The sequence below is a fragment of the Hypanus sabinus genome, chromosome 5 (genome assembly GCF_030144855.1).
Source record: "Hypanus sabinus isolate sHypSab1 chromosome 5, sHypSab1.hap1, whole genome shotgun sequence".
NCBI lineage: Eukaryota > Metazoa > Chordata > Chondrichthyes > Myliobatiformes > Dasyatidae > Hypanus > Hypanus sabinus.
In genome coordinates, this window is record NC_082710.1 from 131,800,337 (window position 1) to 131,820,300 (window position 19,964).

At 37.5% G+C, this 19,964-nt stretch overlaps 1 protein-coding gene across 12 annotated transcripts in view; it reads left to right on the forward strand.

The window, feature by feature from the left end:
* mycbp2 (MYC binding protein 2) overlaps positions 1 to 19,964 on the forward strand; it is a 207,641-nt gene that overhangs the window by 18,916 nt on the left and 168,761 nt on the right. For 11 of the 12 annotated variants that reach the window (XM_059970399.1, XM_059970401.1, XM_059970402.1 and 8 more), the window contains exons 1-4: positions 11,225 to 11,358; positions 13,264 to 13,417; positions 15,797 to 15,993; positions 19,507 to 19,749. In XM_059970399.1, coding sequence (XP_059826382.1) covers positions 13,363 to 13,417; positions 15,797 to 15,993; positions 19,507 to 19,749 — 495 coding nt within the window. In that variant the 5' untranslated portion in view covers positions 11,225 to 11,358; positions 13,264 to 13,362. Of the gene's footprint in view, positions 1 to 2,944; positions 3,021 to 11,142; positions 11,359 to 13,263; positions 13,418 to 15,796; positions 15,994 to 19,506; positions 19,750 to 19,964 lie in introns of those variants that run through there. The other variant, XM_059970411.1, reaches the window with a different exon arrangement.

Here is a 19,964-nt window from a genome sequence, read left to right on the forward strand (position 1 = left end):
TTATATCTTCCAATGTTTAATGCATTAAGTGGTAGTGTGCCTCTAAGTGATATAGAACATGGAAAAGTCCATATTAATTAGAGTATAGTATCAGGTCCTTCAGCCTATGATGTTCCTTCAAACATGATGCTGATTTAAACTAATTCCATCTGGCTGCATGTGCCCTGCACTACTTCATCCCTTGCCAGTTATGTTTCTGTGCAAATGACTCTTAAACATTGCTTTTTCTGTTTTCACCACCTTCCTTGACAGTGTGTTCCAGGCACTTACCTCTCTGTTTATATATTTTTTAAAAATCTTCCTGTATTCCCAGTAGACCTTTCCTCCTCTCGTATTAAATCTGCTATTTTGTGTATGATAGTTTCACTTGGGTGGGGTGTTGGAGAGGGAGATGGGGAAAACTATTCATCTAACTCCAGTGCTTCTCAAAGTTCTATACGCTATCATTAGACTGCATCTCTTGATTCTGCTCCAGATTAGACAATGCAAGTATTTCCAACCTTGCCTAATATCCTCTAATCCAGGCAACATCCTGGTGAACCTCTTTTGTACACTTTCCAAAGCCTTTACATCCTTCCTATAATTTGCGACCAGTATTGCAAACGATATTGCAAATATGACCAAATTATTTTATACAGTTGCAATGTGATTTGTCAATTTTAATACAGAGACTGATAATTCAAGTATGCTATATGCTGCCTTTACCACCTTATATACTTGTATTGCCACTTTCCAAGAACTATGGGCTTGTACTTCAAGGTCCCTCTGTACATTAATGCGGTTGAGTACATTGCCATTTACTGTTACTTTACTCTTGCATTTGACACCCAAAATCTATCTGCCATTTCTTGTACAACTGGTCTATGTTCGACGTTCTGCTGTACCCTCTGACAGCTTTTCTCACTATCAATAACTCCACCAGTTTTTGTGCTGTCTGCAAACCTGCTAATTGGCCCACCTGCATTTTTTTCCAAATCATATTTTCATGTATCAACAGAGGCCACAGAATTCCAGTAAGATTAACATCCTCTGTCTTCTCTGTCAAGCCAATTTTGAATCCAATCTATAAAGCCTCTTAAAGAAACAACATTGGCTGCTCTCTCTGCCTGTGGTTAGAGGATATAAAGATCTCTGTCAAAGCCCTAGAAATCTCCTCTCTTCCTCTCTCTCAATAACCTGATTTAGATCCCACCACATCCTGAAGATTTATGCACCTTGATATTCTTTAAAACACCACCTCCACATCATTACCTTGCTATCAGCATCCTATAGAATATCAGAATATCCTTCTCTGATCTCACTTCTCTCCATTCTTTAGCATATACTCATTTACTATCAAAGCCACTTTGTGCCTCTCCAGGCATATCTTTGTCCTTAAAAGGTCCTACTTTCTCCCTAGCTACAATCGTTTTTTATGTAAGTATAAAATGCCTTAGGATTATCTTTAATCCTACCTGCTACAAACATTTCAGCTTTCCCGATTCCTTTATGTACCTCAAAGGCCATGTTTGATTTCAGCTTCCTAAACCATATGTTTGATTTTTCTTTTGACGAAATATGCAACATTTCTTGTCATCCAGTGTTCCTGAGTCTTTGTTATCCTTGTTTTTCTCATCAGAGCATCTTGGTCCTGTATTCTAACCAGCTTGCCTCTAAGCAGTTCCAAAACTCCAGATATATATACTGTACTTGCCCAATAATAGCCGCTCCCAGTTTACTCTCCCTAGCTCCTGCCTAATCCTCTTAATATTAGCCTTTCCCCATTTATCAACTTTCCCATGAGGTACAGATGAAATATCTTACAAAGCGTCACCAGGCTTCATTCTTCTAAACTTCAAAGCATGTGTCCTTGTTTTTATTATGGTTCTGCCTTCCCTCATGCCCCTTATCCCAGAAATAAACTAGTGAACATGCCAGGATTGATGCAATTTGTCCTTTTACCAGTGACAATGTTGGAGGAAAAATCATTAAATAGTTTGGATATTTCTGATTTAACTTGTTTCCATAATGTCAATTAGTTAAACTGTGATTGATAGATTAGGAAATGCTGCTTGCATTTTCTGGGCTGCATTGGTTGTAGTATAATCAAAATCATGAAAACCTGTGTAAATCTATGTTTTGAGTACAACCACAACTTGTTCTGCTATAATGTGGCTTTCTGTAATGTGATGTTTCTGAAGAACATAATTATTATATCATAGCAGAGCGATGTGTGTAATATATGGTTGTTTCAAAAGATAATCTACACTGTCAAAAAGGTAGACCCAGATGATTATGTCATTGAGACACAAGAGACTGCTGATAGGAATCTGGATCAGCAAACTATCTTCTTGAAGTCGGGATAGGAGTGGGTTGAGGAGCATCTGTTGTGTTGGGGGGAGGGGAAGAATAGTCAGCACTTTAGGTTGAAATCCAGCATTCAGGTCCCCTGATCTCAAACAGATTGATTATTGCTGATTATATAACATAGTTGCACTGCTCTCCAGCTCTTTGAAACTACTGTGAACAACAACTGCTAATTGGAATACAAGGAGTGCACAGATTTTGTAATTATTATATAACTAAAAATATGAGTTTTGTGCCACACAAATCAATCATGATTTCGTGATGTCCTTGTTCCTGGTGGCTTAGGTCTCCTGCAGATGAGTATAGATTCACAAATTAGAGATGTGAAATTATTAGACATATACTACATTTTCTCCAAATATGCTAGTACAATATACAAAATGATATCACTCATGTTAACAGGAACATGTCAGCATAAAAGCAGAATTAGAAGGTATAAATTTGATGTGGCTTGAATTTTATTTTAATTGATTTTCCTCATCTTTATTTTTGAAAGGCAATCCTACGCTTGTGGTACAAGTAGCAAGGACTATGTGGGAGGGGATCAGCAGCTTTGGATTGTGTCACATATCAAAATGTTAATCACTTTCTGTTTCAGAAATAAAAAAGCTTTGAGCAAGAAAAAACTTAAAAGGAAGCAGAAGACCAAATCGAAAGTAAAAACACGATCAAAGGCAAGTTAATTTATTTATGGCATTGATTGGGGGGGAAAAACAAGTCGAAATTGTGGCAACCAAAATGGTTAATGATTAGTTATAACTGATAAGAAATACCCTTTCTCTGACCTGGCCCTTTGCATTGGTGTGCCCTCTAAATCATTACTAATATCCATCACTTAACCCAAGCATTTTCCTCCCTATTTCTCTAAATCTGTTTGGAAATTATCTTCATTAGAGATAGTATAATGACTTACAAATCTCCTTGATTGCATCTTTTCAAGATGTTTTTTCTTATTCAATATAGTTGTTCTTTGCAGTACTGTCCCTCAATGGGAAACAAAGAAGGAAAGGATGATTATGTAATTAGATGAATGAAGAACACACTTTACATTGTGACTGTGAACATCATCACTGAAGATTGCTGTAGGGTGATGCAGCAAATATTGGAATAGAAAATTAGTTTCTTGAGGGAAGGGAGCAACTGATAGGTTTTAATTTCTGTCCCATTAGATTCTGGATCAGGTCCTTAAAACAGGCATGTGATGCAACTAATGTGGATCTGAGGCTCCTCAGCTCTGAACTTAATTAGCTTCATATCTTATTTTTTAATTAAGTCATTCTCTTTTACAATTTAAAGTGGTTCATAGAGCTTACATTTCTAAACAGAAGCTGTCCAGTTTTTATTCGAATGTTTCTCCACTTTGTAATAAATGCAACTCTGCTGATGCCTCTTTAATTCATATGTTTTTGTTTTGCCCTAAAATTGAAATGTTTTGGCGGGAAGTATTCCATACCTTCTCACAACTTTTTAGGGTCCATTTTGACCCAGATCCCCTTACTGCCTTGTTTGGCATTATTGCAAATGAAGATATAACTTTAAATACTCCTAACCTACAGGTTTTAGTTTTTACCACTCTTTTAGCAAGAAGAGCAATCTTGCTTAAATGGAAGGAGTCTACGTGATATTATGTCTTATTTAAATTTAGAAAAGATCTGCTGCTCAGTCTTAAATTCAAAACAATCTTTTTATAATATCTGGGGACCTTTCCTAAATTGCTTTTCCAATTTATAAAGTTTAACAGTGCACAGACTTTTATGTATATTTTTATCTTAAGCGAATATGTTTTCTTTTCTAATTTATCCATTATCATCTATCAGCTTTTTTCTTTGGTAGTTGGTAGGGGGTTGACTTTTTTATATAAAAAAAATTTCTTTCATGATGTATGACCTATCTTTATATTTTTGATTACAGAGTGGTATGCCTTTATGTGTTATGCTATAACATTTTGATCAATTTTATTACAATATATGAATGTACACAAGTTATGTTGAGATGTATCTGTTTTGCACTCTGTAAATCTTGTTTTTTTTCTTAATAAAAATATTGCAAAAAGAAAGAAAGAAAAGCTTAGTATCTGGTTTTGTCTGGAATGCTTAAGTAGTAGAATTATGAATTTGACTGGACCTACACAAACCAATATGAGACAGCATTTTCTGAAGAGCTGTTTAGTGGTAGAAAAATAAAGAGCTCTCTATCTCTTGCATATAGTTAATTAGGTTTAAAGATTTTTTTTGGACAAATATTGGATTAACATAGATGTAAAATTACTCAAAAATCTTGAATTTGATTTCAGAGTTGATGTTATTGAGGAATGTAATCTCTGTGGAAGTTTTTCTCCTTAGAGAATGTTGTCTAAAGAATTCTTTTACCTTATTTTTGTCATTAATGTTCTGTATTTTTCTGATTTATTCTGTATTACTTTCATTCTTGTTAGCTTGATTTTGGATTGTATAATGAGCTCCTTGTCTAACTAGCTATTATTTCTGAGCTGTAATGGTTGATGTTGACAGGAAGCTAAGCCAAGAAAACATTTCCAACAAAAAAGTCCTCTTCTATCACATACTTTAGAGACATTACATTTCCAATAGAATTATTGCGGCTGATCAGGAATTATTATTTTTTTATATGTCTAAGATGCTTGAGGATGTATTTTACAACAACAATGGTTAATAATTCCAGAAAAGATTTTAGTGGACAAGTATGATCCTTTCAAAAAATCCACATTTTTGTAAGGTAACATATGAGAAGATGGTAGTTTTCCATCATGCTAAGAAGTGAGTAAAGTCTTGGCTTGAAATTATGTTTTGTTACAGGAATCATTACTCCATTTCTAGATCATGGAATCTGATGAGAATTCCTCTTGTAGAATTTTTTTTAAGGGTTCTTGACAATATGTATTAATGAAATACACAACTGTTAATCCACCTACTAGCAATAGAAACATAGAAAACCTACAGCACAATACAGGCCCTTCAGCCCACAAAGCTGTGCTGAACATGTCCTTACCTTAGAAATTACATAGGGTTATCCATAACCCTCTATTTTTCTAAGCTCCCTGTACCTATCAGGGAGTCTCTTAAAAAAAACCCTGCCGTATTCACCTCCACCACCGTCACCGGCAGTTCATCCCACGCACTCGTGTGCGTGCATAAATCAATCAATCAATCAAACAACATCATCGTCATCAACAACAACAACTTACCGCTGACATCTCCTCTGTACCTACTTCCAAGCACCTTAAACCTGTGCCCTCTCATGCTAGCCATTTTTGCTCTGGGGAAAAAGCCTCTGACGATCCACATGATCAATGCCTTTCATCATCTTATACACCTCTATCAGGTCACCTCTCATCCTCCGTCATTCCAAGGAGAAAAGGCCGAGTTCACTCAACCTGTTATCATAAGGCATGTTTCCCAATCCTGGCAACATCCTTGTAAATCTCTTCCACACCCTTCCTATGGTTTCCACATCCTTCCTGTAGTGAGGCGACCGGAGCTGAGCACAGTAGAAAACTTTAAAGTATGGTGGTTGTGAATGATTACTTTCTAGTTACAATCCACTATTAGAAAAATTATTATCTTTTTAAAACATGATTCTCACATAGAAAATAATGAAGTAACTTTTATTAACCATGCGCCATGTGCAATGTGAAATTGTCGTCAATCAGAAGGTCCCTTTGGACCACCAGGTTTTCTTAGGTTTCCTCAGCCTAAGTATGTAGTTAATTTTCTTTGTTATTTATTTCTCTTTTCACTTCTTCCCTCTACCATTAGCACCCTGCATCATCTCCACCTCTTCCCCCCCCCCCCCCCCCAACGAACGCTTTATGCTTTTTTTTCCCTCTTGTTCTATTCAAAATCTTGTAGAATGACTGGATATTTTAATTTGGAAGAGTTACAAAACTGCTGAATCATTTCCCATCTGTTAAATTAATTGAGCATTCGTTCATGCTAATGTATATTTAACTTGCACAAATCAAGGTTAGCGATGATTCTTCGTCTTGTTGGCTTGAACTGGATTTTGCTGGATTGGCTAGCAGTTCCACATTGTGCCTCCAGCACATTTCATTTTAATGCCACTAAGCTTTGAGATCCCAAAGAAATATAGACTTGCAAATTTAATGTGCTGTTCTTTGCTGACAGTTTGGCTCTGCTCTGATGCTGGACCCCCTCCCTGGAGTGTAGTAGTGGATTTGGACTTTATTGTGGAATCTGCTTTCTGATGCTATGCTGGTTTAGATTGGACAGAATCAAAGAGCCCATACTATGGAGTAGGAATTGTGTACTTGTGTATTTTATAGATAGAGCTCAATTGAATGTTTTTGATTATTTCATTTAATTCTGCCTTTGGATCATTTTTACTTATTTTAATGGTCATTAATATTTGGAAACACTTCACATTTTGACAAATGGCAAAACAGTAACTGGCCATAAACAGTTGTCAAAGGTTTCGGAAGGGTTTTTTTTTGTGTGGGCCTTATTCTGGTTCTCTTGTTTAGACTGAGGCAGTTAGATTCATTTTGCTGATAAAAGGAAGTGAATGAGGAAATAGTTGCAAGCTAAACTTAAGAAAATTCTTGTCTTTGTGTTTATTAAATTTTTCATTTTTAATCCTCAATGCAAAACATTTCTCAGGAATGCATTTGAAGAACGTTATTTATTTAACTGAAACCTTGTGCATTTTCCCATTTTTTTTGTGCAAAAAATTCTGTGATCTTGATGCCTACTGATTTGTACTTGAATTTTTAAATTATCCAAACATGATCTAGACAGCTTATTTTTTTGTGTTGTTTGTCTGCCCCCCAAATTTTAATATACCATAAAACATAGCAGAATTAGGTCATTTGGTGCATTGAGTCTGCTCCACCATTCGATCATGGCTGATTTATTTTCCCTCTACATCATTTTCTTGTCTCCTCTCTCTACCCTTTGATACCCTTACTAATCAAGAACCTTTCAAGCTCTGCTTTAAGTATTCCAAATGACTTGGCCTCCACACCCTCTGCTTCTGGCAATGGATTCTACAGATTCATCATTAACTGGTTAAAGAAATTCCTCCTCATTTTTGTCCTTGTATTCTGAGGTTGTGGTGTATGGTCCTAGACTCCCCCCACTATAGGAAACATCCTCTACATGTCCACTCTATCTAGGCTTTTCAATATTCAGTAGGTTTTAATGAAATTCCCCCTTATTCTTCTAAACTCCAGCGAATACAGGCTCAGAGTCATCAAAGATTCCTCATCAATGACCTTTTCATTCTCAGGATTATTCTCATAAATCTCCTCTGGATCCTTTCCAACACCAGCAAATACTTTTTTAGATATGTGGTCTAAAACTGCTCACAATACTCCAAATGTGGTCTGACCAATGTTTTATAAAGCCTCAGACTGAACCAGTTCCCATCCACCATCACTATCCTCCATCTGATGGAATTGGTCCTTGCAGTCAATAGTTTCTCTTTTTGCCTTCTCCCAATTTTTCCAACTCAAGATGTAGCTATGGGCACCTGCATTGTTCCCAGTTATGCCTACCTTTCCGTTGACTGCATTAGTGAGACCTGACATACAGATTGAAACACAGCTTTGTCGAGTACTTTCACCACGAGGGCAGAATTTCCCAGTGGCCAAACATTTTAATTCCAATACTATTCCCAATCCAACATGTTAGTCCATGGCTTCCTCTGTTGCTATGGTAAGGCCATTCTCAGGTTGGAGGAATGTGACTCTCACTGTGGCTCGTAATAAACCAGGCTTGTTAGCTAACTCTGGCTAACAGCCATGTGATTTCACATCACACAGGTAACAGTGAGAAGGCCACCTTCATTGAGCAATACACATCTAAGGTTGGTATGATTCTGGTTCAACCAAACAAGAAGGTTGGAATGTTCCGATGAGGGAATGGAAATTATATTGAATGCTGTGTAAATACCGTTCCATGCAAAATTATCATTCACCAGGAAATAATAGACCTTACACAGGCCTAAAATTAAAGTGGAAGTATATTTACAGATATTTCAACTTTAACAAGCAATTAATAGAAAAAAAGAAACTGGACCCAGTACAGTTAACCAGTTTAAACGTCGGAGCTCATTTCTGGAGTAGTCGGGTGCTTTGTTTTGATCACTCACATGCTGAATCCATATTCTATGTGAAAGACACCAGCCACAGTTTGAACGTCCATTGAAGACCATTTCAAACAAACTGGCTAACTCAGGAGTATTGGCATGCCTTCTTGCAGTGTTACGAATGTGTCACAGCTCTGAGGGGCCGAAGGGTGCGTGGTAGCCCCCTCCTTTTTGAGAATTGCAAGATCACTTTTGAGTCAGTTCAGGAGACCCAGGAAATGAGAGGAAGACCTGCAGAATCCACAAAGAGTTGGAATGTGTCCTGGCCTCCGAAAGGCAGAACCATTGATACCGGCTATTGTCTCTTGGAGACGGAAGTGTGTATTGAATCCTGTACGATGCATCGAGGCCCCCAGGCAATGAACCGAGGGGGAGGTTGGTGGAGGGATTGCATCATCCCAACCTGATTGACATCTGAGACCCTGTGAGTCAGGATAAAAGAGGGTCTGTGGGAACAGCCCCCCAGACGCACCAGAAGAAACGCTAGCAATCCCGTAATAGTGAAAGCTGGTGGGAAGGCCACGTGTGTCCATTTCCATTTGCCCCGGAATCGGTGGTCCTTTACCACGGAAGAACGGTTTTTAGCTAACAATGACTCTCGAAGGATTGACATCATAAAAGGAATGGGCAAGTTTTAACCCGTCTTTCTCTCCAACCAAAAAGCTGCAGCTTGAATGAACTAAAGTGACCTTTATATTTCCATCGGACAATACATTATCCCCTAAACAACGATAGAGATATTCCTTATTGATTATTATTATACCCGCGGTTTTAGATTTAGTATTGACGACGTATATTATCTGTATGTTTGCATTGATATTATTTTTGTGTATTTTTATAAGTAAATACTGTTTAAAAATAGTACCATCAGACTTCAACGGACCTCTCTATCTTTGCTGGTAAGTGACCCAGTTACGGGGTACATAACAGCAGAAAGCACTTTTTACAGTGGGGTTTTCCCTTCAGGCGAGATTCTGCGAGCATGTTCCCTTGAGCTCTTCTTTGCACCACCTTCCTCTTCCGACCCCTGCCAACAAAAGACCCAATACCCATTGTCCCTCAGAAATCTTATCCGGCCCAGCTCTCTCAAATGTTCTGTGGTATCCCACTGGACAGAATGTTAACAAGACAAACCTGATTGGTTGATACATGATTCCGAAGCTGAATTCCAAACACCATCTTATCTTAGCGGAAACCAAGATGCTTGTTTATGAAGCTTAATTAACAGAAGACTGCAATAAAGCTGCTGAAATAAAATCCCTAACAGCATAGTGGTAGAAATACAATAAAACATATTCTTAACCAGGATATTACAGGAGCAACACCACATATTCCATCTGGGTGGCCTCCAGCCTGACAGCATGGACATTAATTTCTCTAATTTTAGTTAATTTCTTCCCCTCTCCCTTCTTGTCTTTCATTCTCCATTCTGGCTCCCTCTTCTCTTCACTTGCCTCTCTTTGGTTCCCCTCCTCCTTCCCTCTCTCCCATGGTCCATTTTTCATCCCTTTTCCACCTATCATCTCCTGGCTTTTCTCACTTCATCCCCCATCCTCCACCCAACTTCTTTCTCCTTCACTCCTGATGAAGGGTTTGGGCCTGAAACGTCGTTATTACCTCCTCCAGTCGGCACTGTCTGGCCTGCCGAGTTCTGCCAGCATTTCGTGGTTTTTTTTCTCCCTCTCTTGGCTTCACCTATCATGTAGCTTGAATTCCTTCCCCTCCCCTCTCACCTTATTTTGGATTCTTTCCCCTTTCTTTCCAGTCCTGATGAGTCTTGGCCTGAAATATTGACCCTTTATTTCTTCTTGATCTGAAATATCGATTCTTTATTCCTCTCAATGCATGCTGCCTGAGCTGCTGAGCTCCTTCAGCATTTTGTGTGTGTACTACTTTTTGGGTTGTGTGTTTAAAAATATCGTGATGAATTTTGCCCATTTTCTCTTTTCATCTTTACCAGTGGAATCCTTGTTTCAAACTTTACTTATAGTTATAAACAGAAGAAAGTCTGCAGATTCTGGAAATCCAATGCAACACACAAAATGCTGGAGGAACTCGGCAAGTTAGGCAGCATCTATGAAAATGAATAGATAGTCGTCATTTTGGTGACCCTCCTTCAAGACTGAGAAGGAGAGGGGGAAGATGCCAGAATAAAAGGGTGGGGTAATGGGTGAGAGGCTAGCTGGAATGTACTTGGTGAAGCCAGGTGGATGGGAAAGTTGAGGGCTCGAGAAGGAATCCTGATAGGAGAAGAGAGTGGACCACAGAAGAAAGGGAAGGAAAAGGGGACTCGGGGAAGTAAAACTAATAGATTGGAAATTGGAAAAAACTATCTCAATGTCACGTTTTCTATGCTCCCAAGAATACATTTTGTAATGTTTTGTGCAAAATATAAAATGAATAAATAATCTTATTTACTTTGCCCAACTACATTAGTCAATATCCATGTTACTAGATTCTCTCTCAAGTGCCGCCTTCTCCGGTGCCAATTTCAGTTCATCCGGTCAAGCAAGTTTTGTGCTTGTCATGCAGCAGTTTTGAAGACATCCACAAATTAATAATGATCCTTTAAAAATCCCAGCAATATTTTTTTGACACTGTAACTTATCAATTTGTATTGATTTCAAAATTTGAGCTGCAAGATAAATCAAAATGATTACCTTTGTTTTTCAGACAGAGAATTTGGAAAATGCTTCACCAATTCCAGATATCAAAATCCACAGCAACCCCTCAGCCTTCAATGTTTACTGTAATGTGCGCCAATGTGTTCTGGAATGGCAACGGAAAGAAGCTTCCTTGACTTTGGCCTCAAAGAATTCAGTCCAGAGTGGAGAGTCGGACAGTGATGAGGAAGAGGAATTAAGGGAGCCGCCAATTAAACTACCCAAGGCAAATTCTGTTTGCTGAAATATATTTATTAACAAACTGTAGTTGATTGCTTTCAAGTGCAATATTTAATACTGTTGACTCAGTTATTAAATCTATAAAATGAACAATATTTTTTTTCTTGGCCGTTCTGCTTAGTGGCATGGGTACACTTGAATCTGCAAACTGCTGTCATTAAAAGGAGCTTGAAATCATTAGTTTCTTTGTGGGGAAATTTGTCCCACCTTTCATTAGACAAACTGGGAATTATCTAATAGGCTACTAAGCATTCTTAGGTCTTGCCTTCAAACTTTCCAAGAGTTGTATCTGTAAAGGTAATATCATTTTGCCTTTTATTGCAAAGTTATGATAAACATTCCAGTCAGTTCTATATGAGTTGCAGGACTGTGTTGTTGGAATGTCAGTATCTCCAGCTTTTGGCAAAGGCCATAAGTAGTCAGTTGGTGTTTTCCCATGATTTTTTTTCTCTGGGGTGGTAGATAATGTGTAAGCAATTTATTCTGCATATGCATTATCTTGGAAGGAGTTAACTCACTGTGTAATGCTACATCCACACTAGACAGGATAATTTTGAAAACGCCGGTTTCGCATAAAAGTGACAGGCGTCCACACTTGCGTTTTTGAAAATATCTCTATCCACACTGAAACAGAAATTTCGGCGAATTTCCTCCTCCTGCACATGAGCAGGACACATCTACCGAAAACAAGCGACATGTTTGGTGTTGAATCTTGCCGTAAAAGTGCGCGTTTGTATAGTTACAGACTAGAAAAACTTAAAACAACAGACAGCTGTTGGCTTTTGCGCAGGAGAACTTATAAGTAAAAAAACAAATACTGGAGGGGACAGCAGCAACTGACAGGGAGTTCACGGACAGATTGACCCGGCTGGTGGCAAACATTGAAAAACTGAATGACTCTGTTGCATTAATAGAGCACCTTGTTAAATGTATAAAACATGTCTGCATCAGTGTTATCTTGTATTTCCATACAATGTTACATTAGGCTGTTACACATCTATTGTCAAGGAAGTACTTGCATAAATAGGTAAACCACCTTTATACGAGCAAGGGCAGAAAACGGCAAAGTGAGTATACTTATTTATTCAGTAAGTTATGGGTCTAAGTATTTCTAACTCTTCTGGCTTCAGTCTCTTTGCCGTCTGTTCTGAAATTGTTAGGTTGCATTCAAGAAAACAATGAAATGGCACGCTGCCGTCTGACAGCGTTTTCAAAAGTCTGTGGTTACCCTGTCCACACTGATCTGCCTGAGCAGCATTTTCAAAAATACCCACCCTGGAAAGCGTTTGTGAAAAGCTCCGGTTTTGGGGGTTGAAAACGCCGTTTTAGTGTGGATGGAGGGTAAAAACGAAGAGAAAAAGCTTCGGTTATGGATTTATCCGGCGTAGTATGGATGGAGCCTTAAACTACCAGTGTTTATGGATGCCAAATGTTCCCACCTCCTTCCAACATGAATATTCAAGTATGATGCATAGTGAAGAAAGAGATAGGACAAACCTTATTTTTAAACAATTTTACTTTAAGGTTTTCTAATGCAGTGCATCTGTATGAGATTTAATCATATATTCACCTTTGATTAAACTTAAGTTTATATTTGCTAGTATATATTTTACTTTTCCAAGATGTCAGTCATGAATGTGTTTTAATTAAAAATGTTTTGAACTTTGTCATGGTTAGCAAATGGTGACAAATCGAAACTGAATTGGGAAAGCAGTACTGTTAACCAATCATTTATATGGTGACTTATTATCTGATTTCAAATGAAAAATGACTGCATTAATTTACTAGAATGTGTAACAGTGTCAGTTGTGTTGGGTAAACTGTTCTTTTTGCCTTAGGAAACAAGAATGACTGTTCTTTATTCACACCTGTTTACGTATTCTTTTAACAGATCATTGGAATTGGGCTTTGTGGTGTATTTGAACTTATAAAAGAGACAAGGTTCTCCCATCCTGCACTGTGTCTGAGAAGTTTACATGCTTTACTGGACATGCTTCAGGGGCAGCAGCCAGAAGGCCTCCAGTCAGAGCCACCTGATGTTTTAGGTAAGGTTAATGAGCTAAAATTTTGGATCAGTGAGATTTGGAAATTAAAAAAAAAGTTGAATGAACAAAGTGTTAATTGGATATTCAGATAAAATGAGGTGGACTACAATGAGCCTTATTATAGTGCTGACTCTATATTAAAAGCAGAAATCGATTATATTTTAACATTCCTTCTCATTGATGCCATTTTGTTGTCCCAAGCAAGTAAGATGAGACCAAGCTAGTTAACTATCAAATGTAAATCAGTATGTGTTCATCAGCAGTAGGATGGAAATTGTTGTTAGTGCTATTAAACAGCATTTACGCATTCATAACCTCACACTTGCTCAATGTGGTTTTTTTTTGTTGGATCATTTGGGGGTCCAGGTTTCCTAGTTATTTTCTATTTTACTTCCCATTTTAGTACAACCATGGCATTTTTCAGATGTGAATTGAGAGTGATTGCCATTGTCATCAAGCCAGCATTTGACTTGAGTTGGTTCACCAGGGAGCTCTGGTAATAGAATTAATTGGAACCTAGGGCAAAATACTCAAATGGTTGTGGTCATTGGCCATTGGAGAGATTCTCCTTGCTTCCCTGGACCTCTACCATTCACTTCAGCCACCTCTTCTGTCACAGGGCTGAAGTGAGGTGTTTGATGATTAAAGTGGTCAGTATCATTCCATTTCTTTGGAGAATGAAGCAGTCCAAGCCTTTGTGCAGTAGGACATCAGGCTAGTAAACAGCAGGTATAACTGTTAAGGTACATATCCAACAAGCAGGAATATAATTGCTAAACTTTGACATTCAACAGCCTTACACTTCTGAGTTTCCCTTTGTCAACACAGGTTCCCAATTGACCACAAACTATTGAAACATTCTTGGGTAATGTGGCTAAAAGGCCAAACCATAAAATGAATATCCTGAAGCAAACAATGGGCCTCTGATTCTCGATCGACAAGGCATAAATCAGGAGTGAGAAAATAAGTGGCATCTGCTTAAATGTATTCAATTCAAACTCAATTGGACGTTCAATGGTACCATATCTGCTTACTTAAGTAGTCTTCCATCACTACCACTGGTGCATTGTGACTGTGGTGCATATCCAAAGACCTTGTACCCCCCACCCCCAGCTACTTTGACACCACCTCCAAGATTCCCTTCCTTGGTCATTCTTTCTTCATTTCTGGTCCTGTGTACTGGGGCTTAACTTTACTGGAAATAATTTCACCAGAAGAGCTGCAACTTATCAAAAAAATTATGTCTGTTCAGAAAGTAGTTAGGATTCGACACCAAAAATTTGCCTTACCAATTGCACACTCATTCTGTCATTGTTGTTCCTTTTCACACCTTGTGATACATTGGGCAGATTTTTGCCATTCCCGTAGCATTTTGTCTGTGTTTTTACAAGGCAGAGTTGCTAGCTCAACGCTCAACGCAGCACAGATGGGAAGCTGACTAGATTCGAACTCTGGACCATTTGCCTCAAAGTCCAGTACTGATGTCCCTATACCATTGGCCAGCATGCACTCATTCCATTGAGGAATAAAAAAATAATTTAGACTGTGCAGTGGAAAGATATTGTAGCTACTGTTTTATTCCCATGCTTTACAAGTAATATTGTTATTCTCTCATATGGAATCCTCTTTTGTATTCTGACTTGTTCTATCAAGTCTATCTCACAAGTGTCTCTAAAGATAACAGATTTGACATGATGCAGATGTTAGCTTCACGATCTAAGCAATTCAGAAAAGTTAAGGTGATTCATGCTTTTGAATTATTTAAGTTTTGTCATGTAGAGATAAGGGAGAAAACTACCACTGCTCTAAATGTTGCTGAGACTTAATTATCTAAGGACGCATCATAGCAAAAACAAACTGGTCAAGAAAAAAAAGCTTGAAGTTGAGAAATGCATGCATTAAATTATTAGTTTCACAAAATAACACTGATCTTCATGTGGGTGAAATATAATTTGTCTTTCAAAAACAATGGTATTCATTTCAATATTGCTTGATGGAAGAATTGTATAGTTACAAATGCAGTTTAGCATTCAACATGCTCTGCCTGTAGGAATCCCACCTCAGCAGTATCATTGTAGGGATCTAATAATTTGATATGGCACTTAGTGAAAAACATTAATTCCTGGGCTCAGTTTTGCAACTTTTGTTTAAGAATTACTTGCTTGGAAGCCTAAGACAAGTCCATTTGGCTATAAATTCAGAAGTTGTAAAGGAGTTGGGACGTATCAAAGAGATGTCCTCAAGTTAATATCGGCATAATGTCATTTATAGGTAATGGTGAAAGATTTGGTCCTACGTATGTATTTTATTATATAATAATGTATTGGACTATCTGTATTCAAGTAATAATTAGTCCATGTGATTATTATTTGTCCACAGAATCTCTCTTCCATTTATTGTTAGAAACAACGATACGAAGCACTGGAATGGCAGATCATATAAGCCAGTCCCTTACTGCTTTTTCTTGTGCCTGCCTCTTCAGTTTGGTTGTTGCTTGGGGGGATACAGGCAAGATTCTACAGGCTGTTTCAGCAATTCTTACTAGTAATGGCAGCCATGCTTGCCAACCTATTCAGGTAATGATTTTATTGATAAAGATACTTGCTGTCCTTTTTTATTCAAGATAATTAACAGTAATCTCACCATAAAAAATATAGATGCTGCATTAGCTAGAAACCTCATAACTCAGGTTATGTAATTTGTGAGGATATTGGGGATTGATGCACAGGTATATTTGAGATTATTAGGCAGTCATTCTGATGTCTGTGTAAGAGTGATATGTAACATTTTGCTTTGCACGAGTTAGGTAAAAGCTGAAGGCCAAAAATTCTGCCATGCAGAATTAAGTTATGAGAAGCACTTATTGGGTTTGCTTGGGTGTCAAGAAAAGCTTCATAAATTAAGGTTTTTGAGATTTGGCTTCTGTGTAGGTGATGTTTAATAGTATATTCATAATATTGTACAGTAAATTCATAAGACACATATAGAAATGTATGTTGAACAGTCAGCCTAACATATTGTGCCTTGGAAAAAGTATTCAGCCCCCAACCTCTTGTTCACATAAATCAGTATTTCGTTCAATTCAACTGAGAATTTTTATTTGTCAATCATAAGGTCCTTTTTTTCACAAAACAGTCCAAAAAAAACAGGAAAAATTGTAAAGCATAAAAACTAATTTCATGAACTGAAATGTCAGTAGTTCAAATGTATTCATCTCCCTTTGCTCTGTATTCAGTGAACCATTTCTCACAGCTATCACAGCCAGTAGTCTTTTTGGATAAGTCTTTATTAGCTTTGCACAATGTGATGGAGCAAGGTTAGCTGGGAACAGTGGAGGACAGCAGTCTTGAGGTCTAGCCAGGGATGTTCAATTGGGTTAGGGTCAGGACTCTGGGCTGGTCAAGGCTATCGATTTTCTTCATTTGAAGCATGGTTGCTCTGGCAGTGTTCTTTGGGTCATTGTCCTGCTGAAAGACTAACTTTCTTCCCAGTTTAAGTTTCACTGGCAGAGCCTAGCAGGTTTTTATCCAGGATCACACTGCATTTTGCAGCCTGTCTTTTCCCATCAATACTGAGCAGATTTTCAGTCCTTCCTGCTTAAAAAATGTCCCCATAGCATGATGCTACCTCTACCATACTTCACAGTAGGGATGGTGTTACCTAGGTGGTGTGTAGTATTAACTTTACGCCACATATAACGCTTAGTGTTGAGGCCAAAAAATTCCACTTTAGTCTCATCTGACCTCAAGATCATCTTCCACATCTTTACAGTATCTTCTAAGTGACACTTTGCAAAGTCTTTACAGGCAAGGATATGCTTTTTTTAGCCAGGACTTTTTCCTCGCCACTCTTCCATAAATACCTTTTTTGCAAGGCCTTGGAGATTGTGGTGCCATGAACTTCATCTCCATTTGTAGCTACTGACTTATGCAGCTCACTTAGAGTGACTGTGGGTGTCACAGTAGCCTTTCTTACAAGCCGCCCTCTCCAGCAACTAAGTTTAGAGGGGAAACCTGACCTAGGCAGTGTTGCTGTGGTTTTACGATTGACTGCACTAAGCTCCGAGGTATGTCCATTCATTGCCTTTGAGGTGGTCTTGTACCCTTCTCCAGATTTGTGCTTCTCTGTTATCATTTCCCTGCTCTTTTGTCTTTATTTTGGTTTGGTGTGATGAAAATCTACCACACTGTTGGACCTTACAGAGCAAGGGGGTATTTTTTCTTATGAATTCGAGGAAAACAGAAGATCCTCCAATTTTCTAAATCAAACAACTGGGTGAGTTGTTACGGTAATATGCAGTATTGTATCTGAGGAAAGTTAACATAGTAATTTAAAAGAGGATAAATACTTTTTCAGCCTCACTATTTCGGTTTTAAATTTTTTGCAAGTTGTTTACAGATTTTGGAATTTTTCTTTCGATTCGACATGATGCACAAGATTTTGTAGCTCAAAATTCCTATTTCAATATATTTTAAATTTAGGAAATGCGATAGTAAAATGAAAATAGTTGTGAGGTTTGAATACTTTTTCAAGGCTCTAGAAGTAGCATAAATTTCTAAAGGCTACTATATAGTTCATGGTAAAATACACTTTAAGAAATAGTGTATGGGATTAGAGAAAGTCAACAAGAACAAACTTAGAGATTTTTAAGGAATAACTGATTGAAAAAATAGAACCAATGGATGAGCTATATTTGGATTTTTAAGAAGGCATTTGATAAGGTCCTACAGACGTTGGTGTGTGAAATTAGAGCATTTTGGTTTGGATTAATATAGAGGCAAGGATTGAAAATGGGTTGGTAGAATTTTTAAAGGTGGCTGGGAGTAACCAAGGATTAGTTGCCTGACTGCAGGAATTCACGATATATATCAACGATTTGAATGAAAGAATTGGATATTTCCAATACAAAAGTAAATAGGGTTGATGGGTTGTGAAGGGATGCAAAAATGCTTCAAAATATCTTAGATGGGCGTAGTCTAATGTGGATAAATGTGAAGTATTCCACTTTAGTAGGCAAAACAAAAATGGGCTATTGCTTCAAAGGTGAAAGTGCTAGTCGTGGAGATTTAGGTGTCCATGACTTTTGTTGTTTTGCTGCAGCAATGCAGTGCTGTGTGTAGCTTTAGCTTCCATAACCAAAAATGATATACATAGTGGAAGTTCACTTGACTAAGATGATAGGGTAGTTGTGTATAAATACAGAAAAATTGATTTGACTAGTCTTGCATCCTCTAGAGTTGAGAAGTGATTTCATTTAAATAGAATAGTTTGACCGGGCTAGATGAACTGGATGCAAAGGACTATGTTTCTCTCAGCTGAGAGTCAACAGATGAGGATTCATAATCTGGAGATAATGGGTGTGTTGATAGAAACTAAATAGCTGAATATATTTAAGAAAAATTTAGAAGTATTTCTAGGCAATGAGCTGTGAGAAAAAGGCAAGATTAGTTATGATCCTTTTGATTACTGGAGTGGTCTTGAAGAACTAAATGGCCTACAGCTTTTGTTTTTCTATGTTTCTGTGTCATATTTTGTCAGTATTTGGCTACAGTAACATTCCTGTTGTATTTCATTACTGCCATTTTGATTGCACATAAGGCAAAATACAAGAGGCAACTGTTACTACCTTGACAAAGCAAAATTCAGTTTCTTGAAAGAAATGTAATGCATAAATTGGGTTAATGGGTTCTCTTACTTCTGTTTGTTGCTCTTGGTTGTCCTAAGGGATCAAGTTTAACGATGAGGTTGACATTCACATTAATTTTTTAAAATGTGAAATATTGATTTATTGCAAAACTTATTTTAAAACTGCATATGCCTGAGGATATAAGCCCCACAGAAAATCCATCAGTTTGTTTTTATTGGGCTTCATATTTCCCTTTCATTTTATTCACATTGGAAGTATTTAATGTAGATGTGAGGTAGACTTTTCTTGTATATTTCTGCGTAACTGCCACAGTTACTTGAGGTTTTTGCAACAATTGAATACCTTACCTTGGTTCTGCATTGCTTATTCATTCGATAATTCTAAATTGTAAGCACTTGTGTATGAATATTCATCTTAATTAATCATTATTGCATGTTTTTAGGTGCCAACCATTCTAAATGCACTTCAAAGGAGTGTGCAAGCTGTTTTAGTTGGAAAAATTCAAATTCAGGACTGGTTCAGTAACGGAATAAAGAAGATAGCTTTAATGCAGAAATGGATTTTAAAGGAAGTATTTACAGATGAAGATGATCAGTGCCTACTGCAGAGCGATGGCTCATTTCTGTATCTGTTGGCTAAAGATGGACTGTATAAAATTGGTTCCGGTTACAGTGGAACAGTCAGGGTAAGAAGATTCTATAAATTGTATTTCTACAATTCAGAATTTTCAAACTTGTATGTGAATGGTGAAAAAATGCCCTTTATTTTATAAAATTGAAAAATGAATTGTATTTAATTCACTCTGTCGATTTTTACTTTAGTTGATTGAAATATTTCGTATTTGCTTTGCTTCACAGTAATTTGTTTAAACACAGTAAAGTGTTTAATTTGGCAAATCAG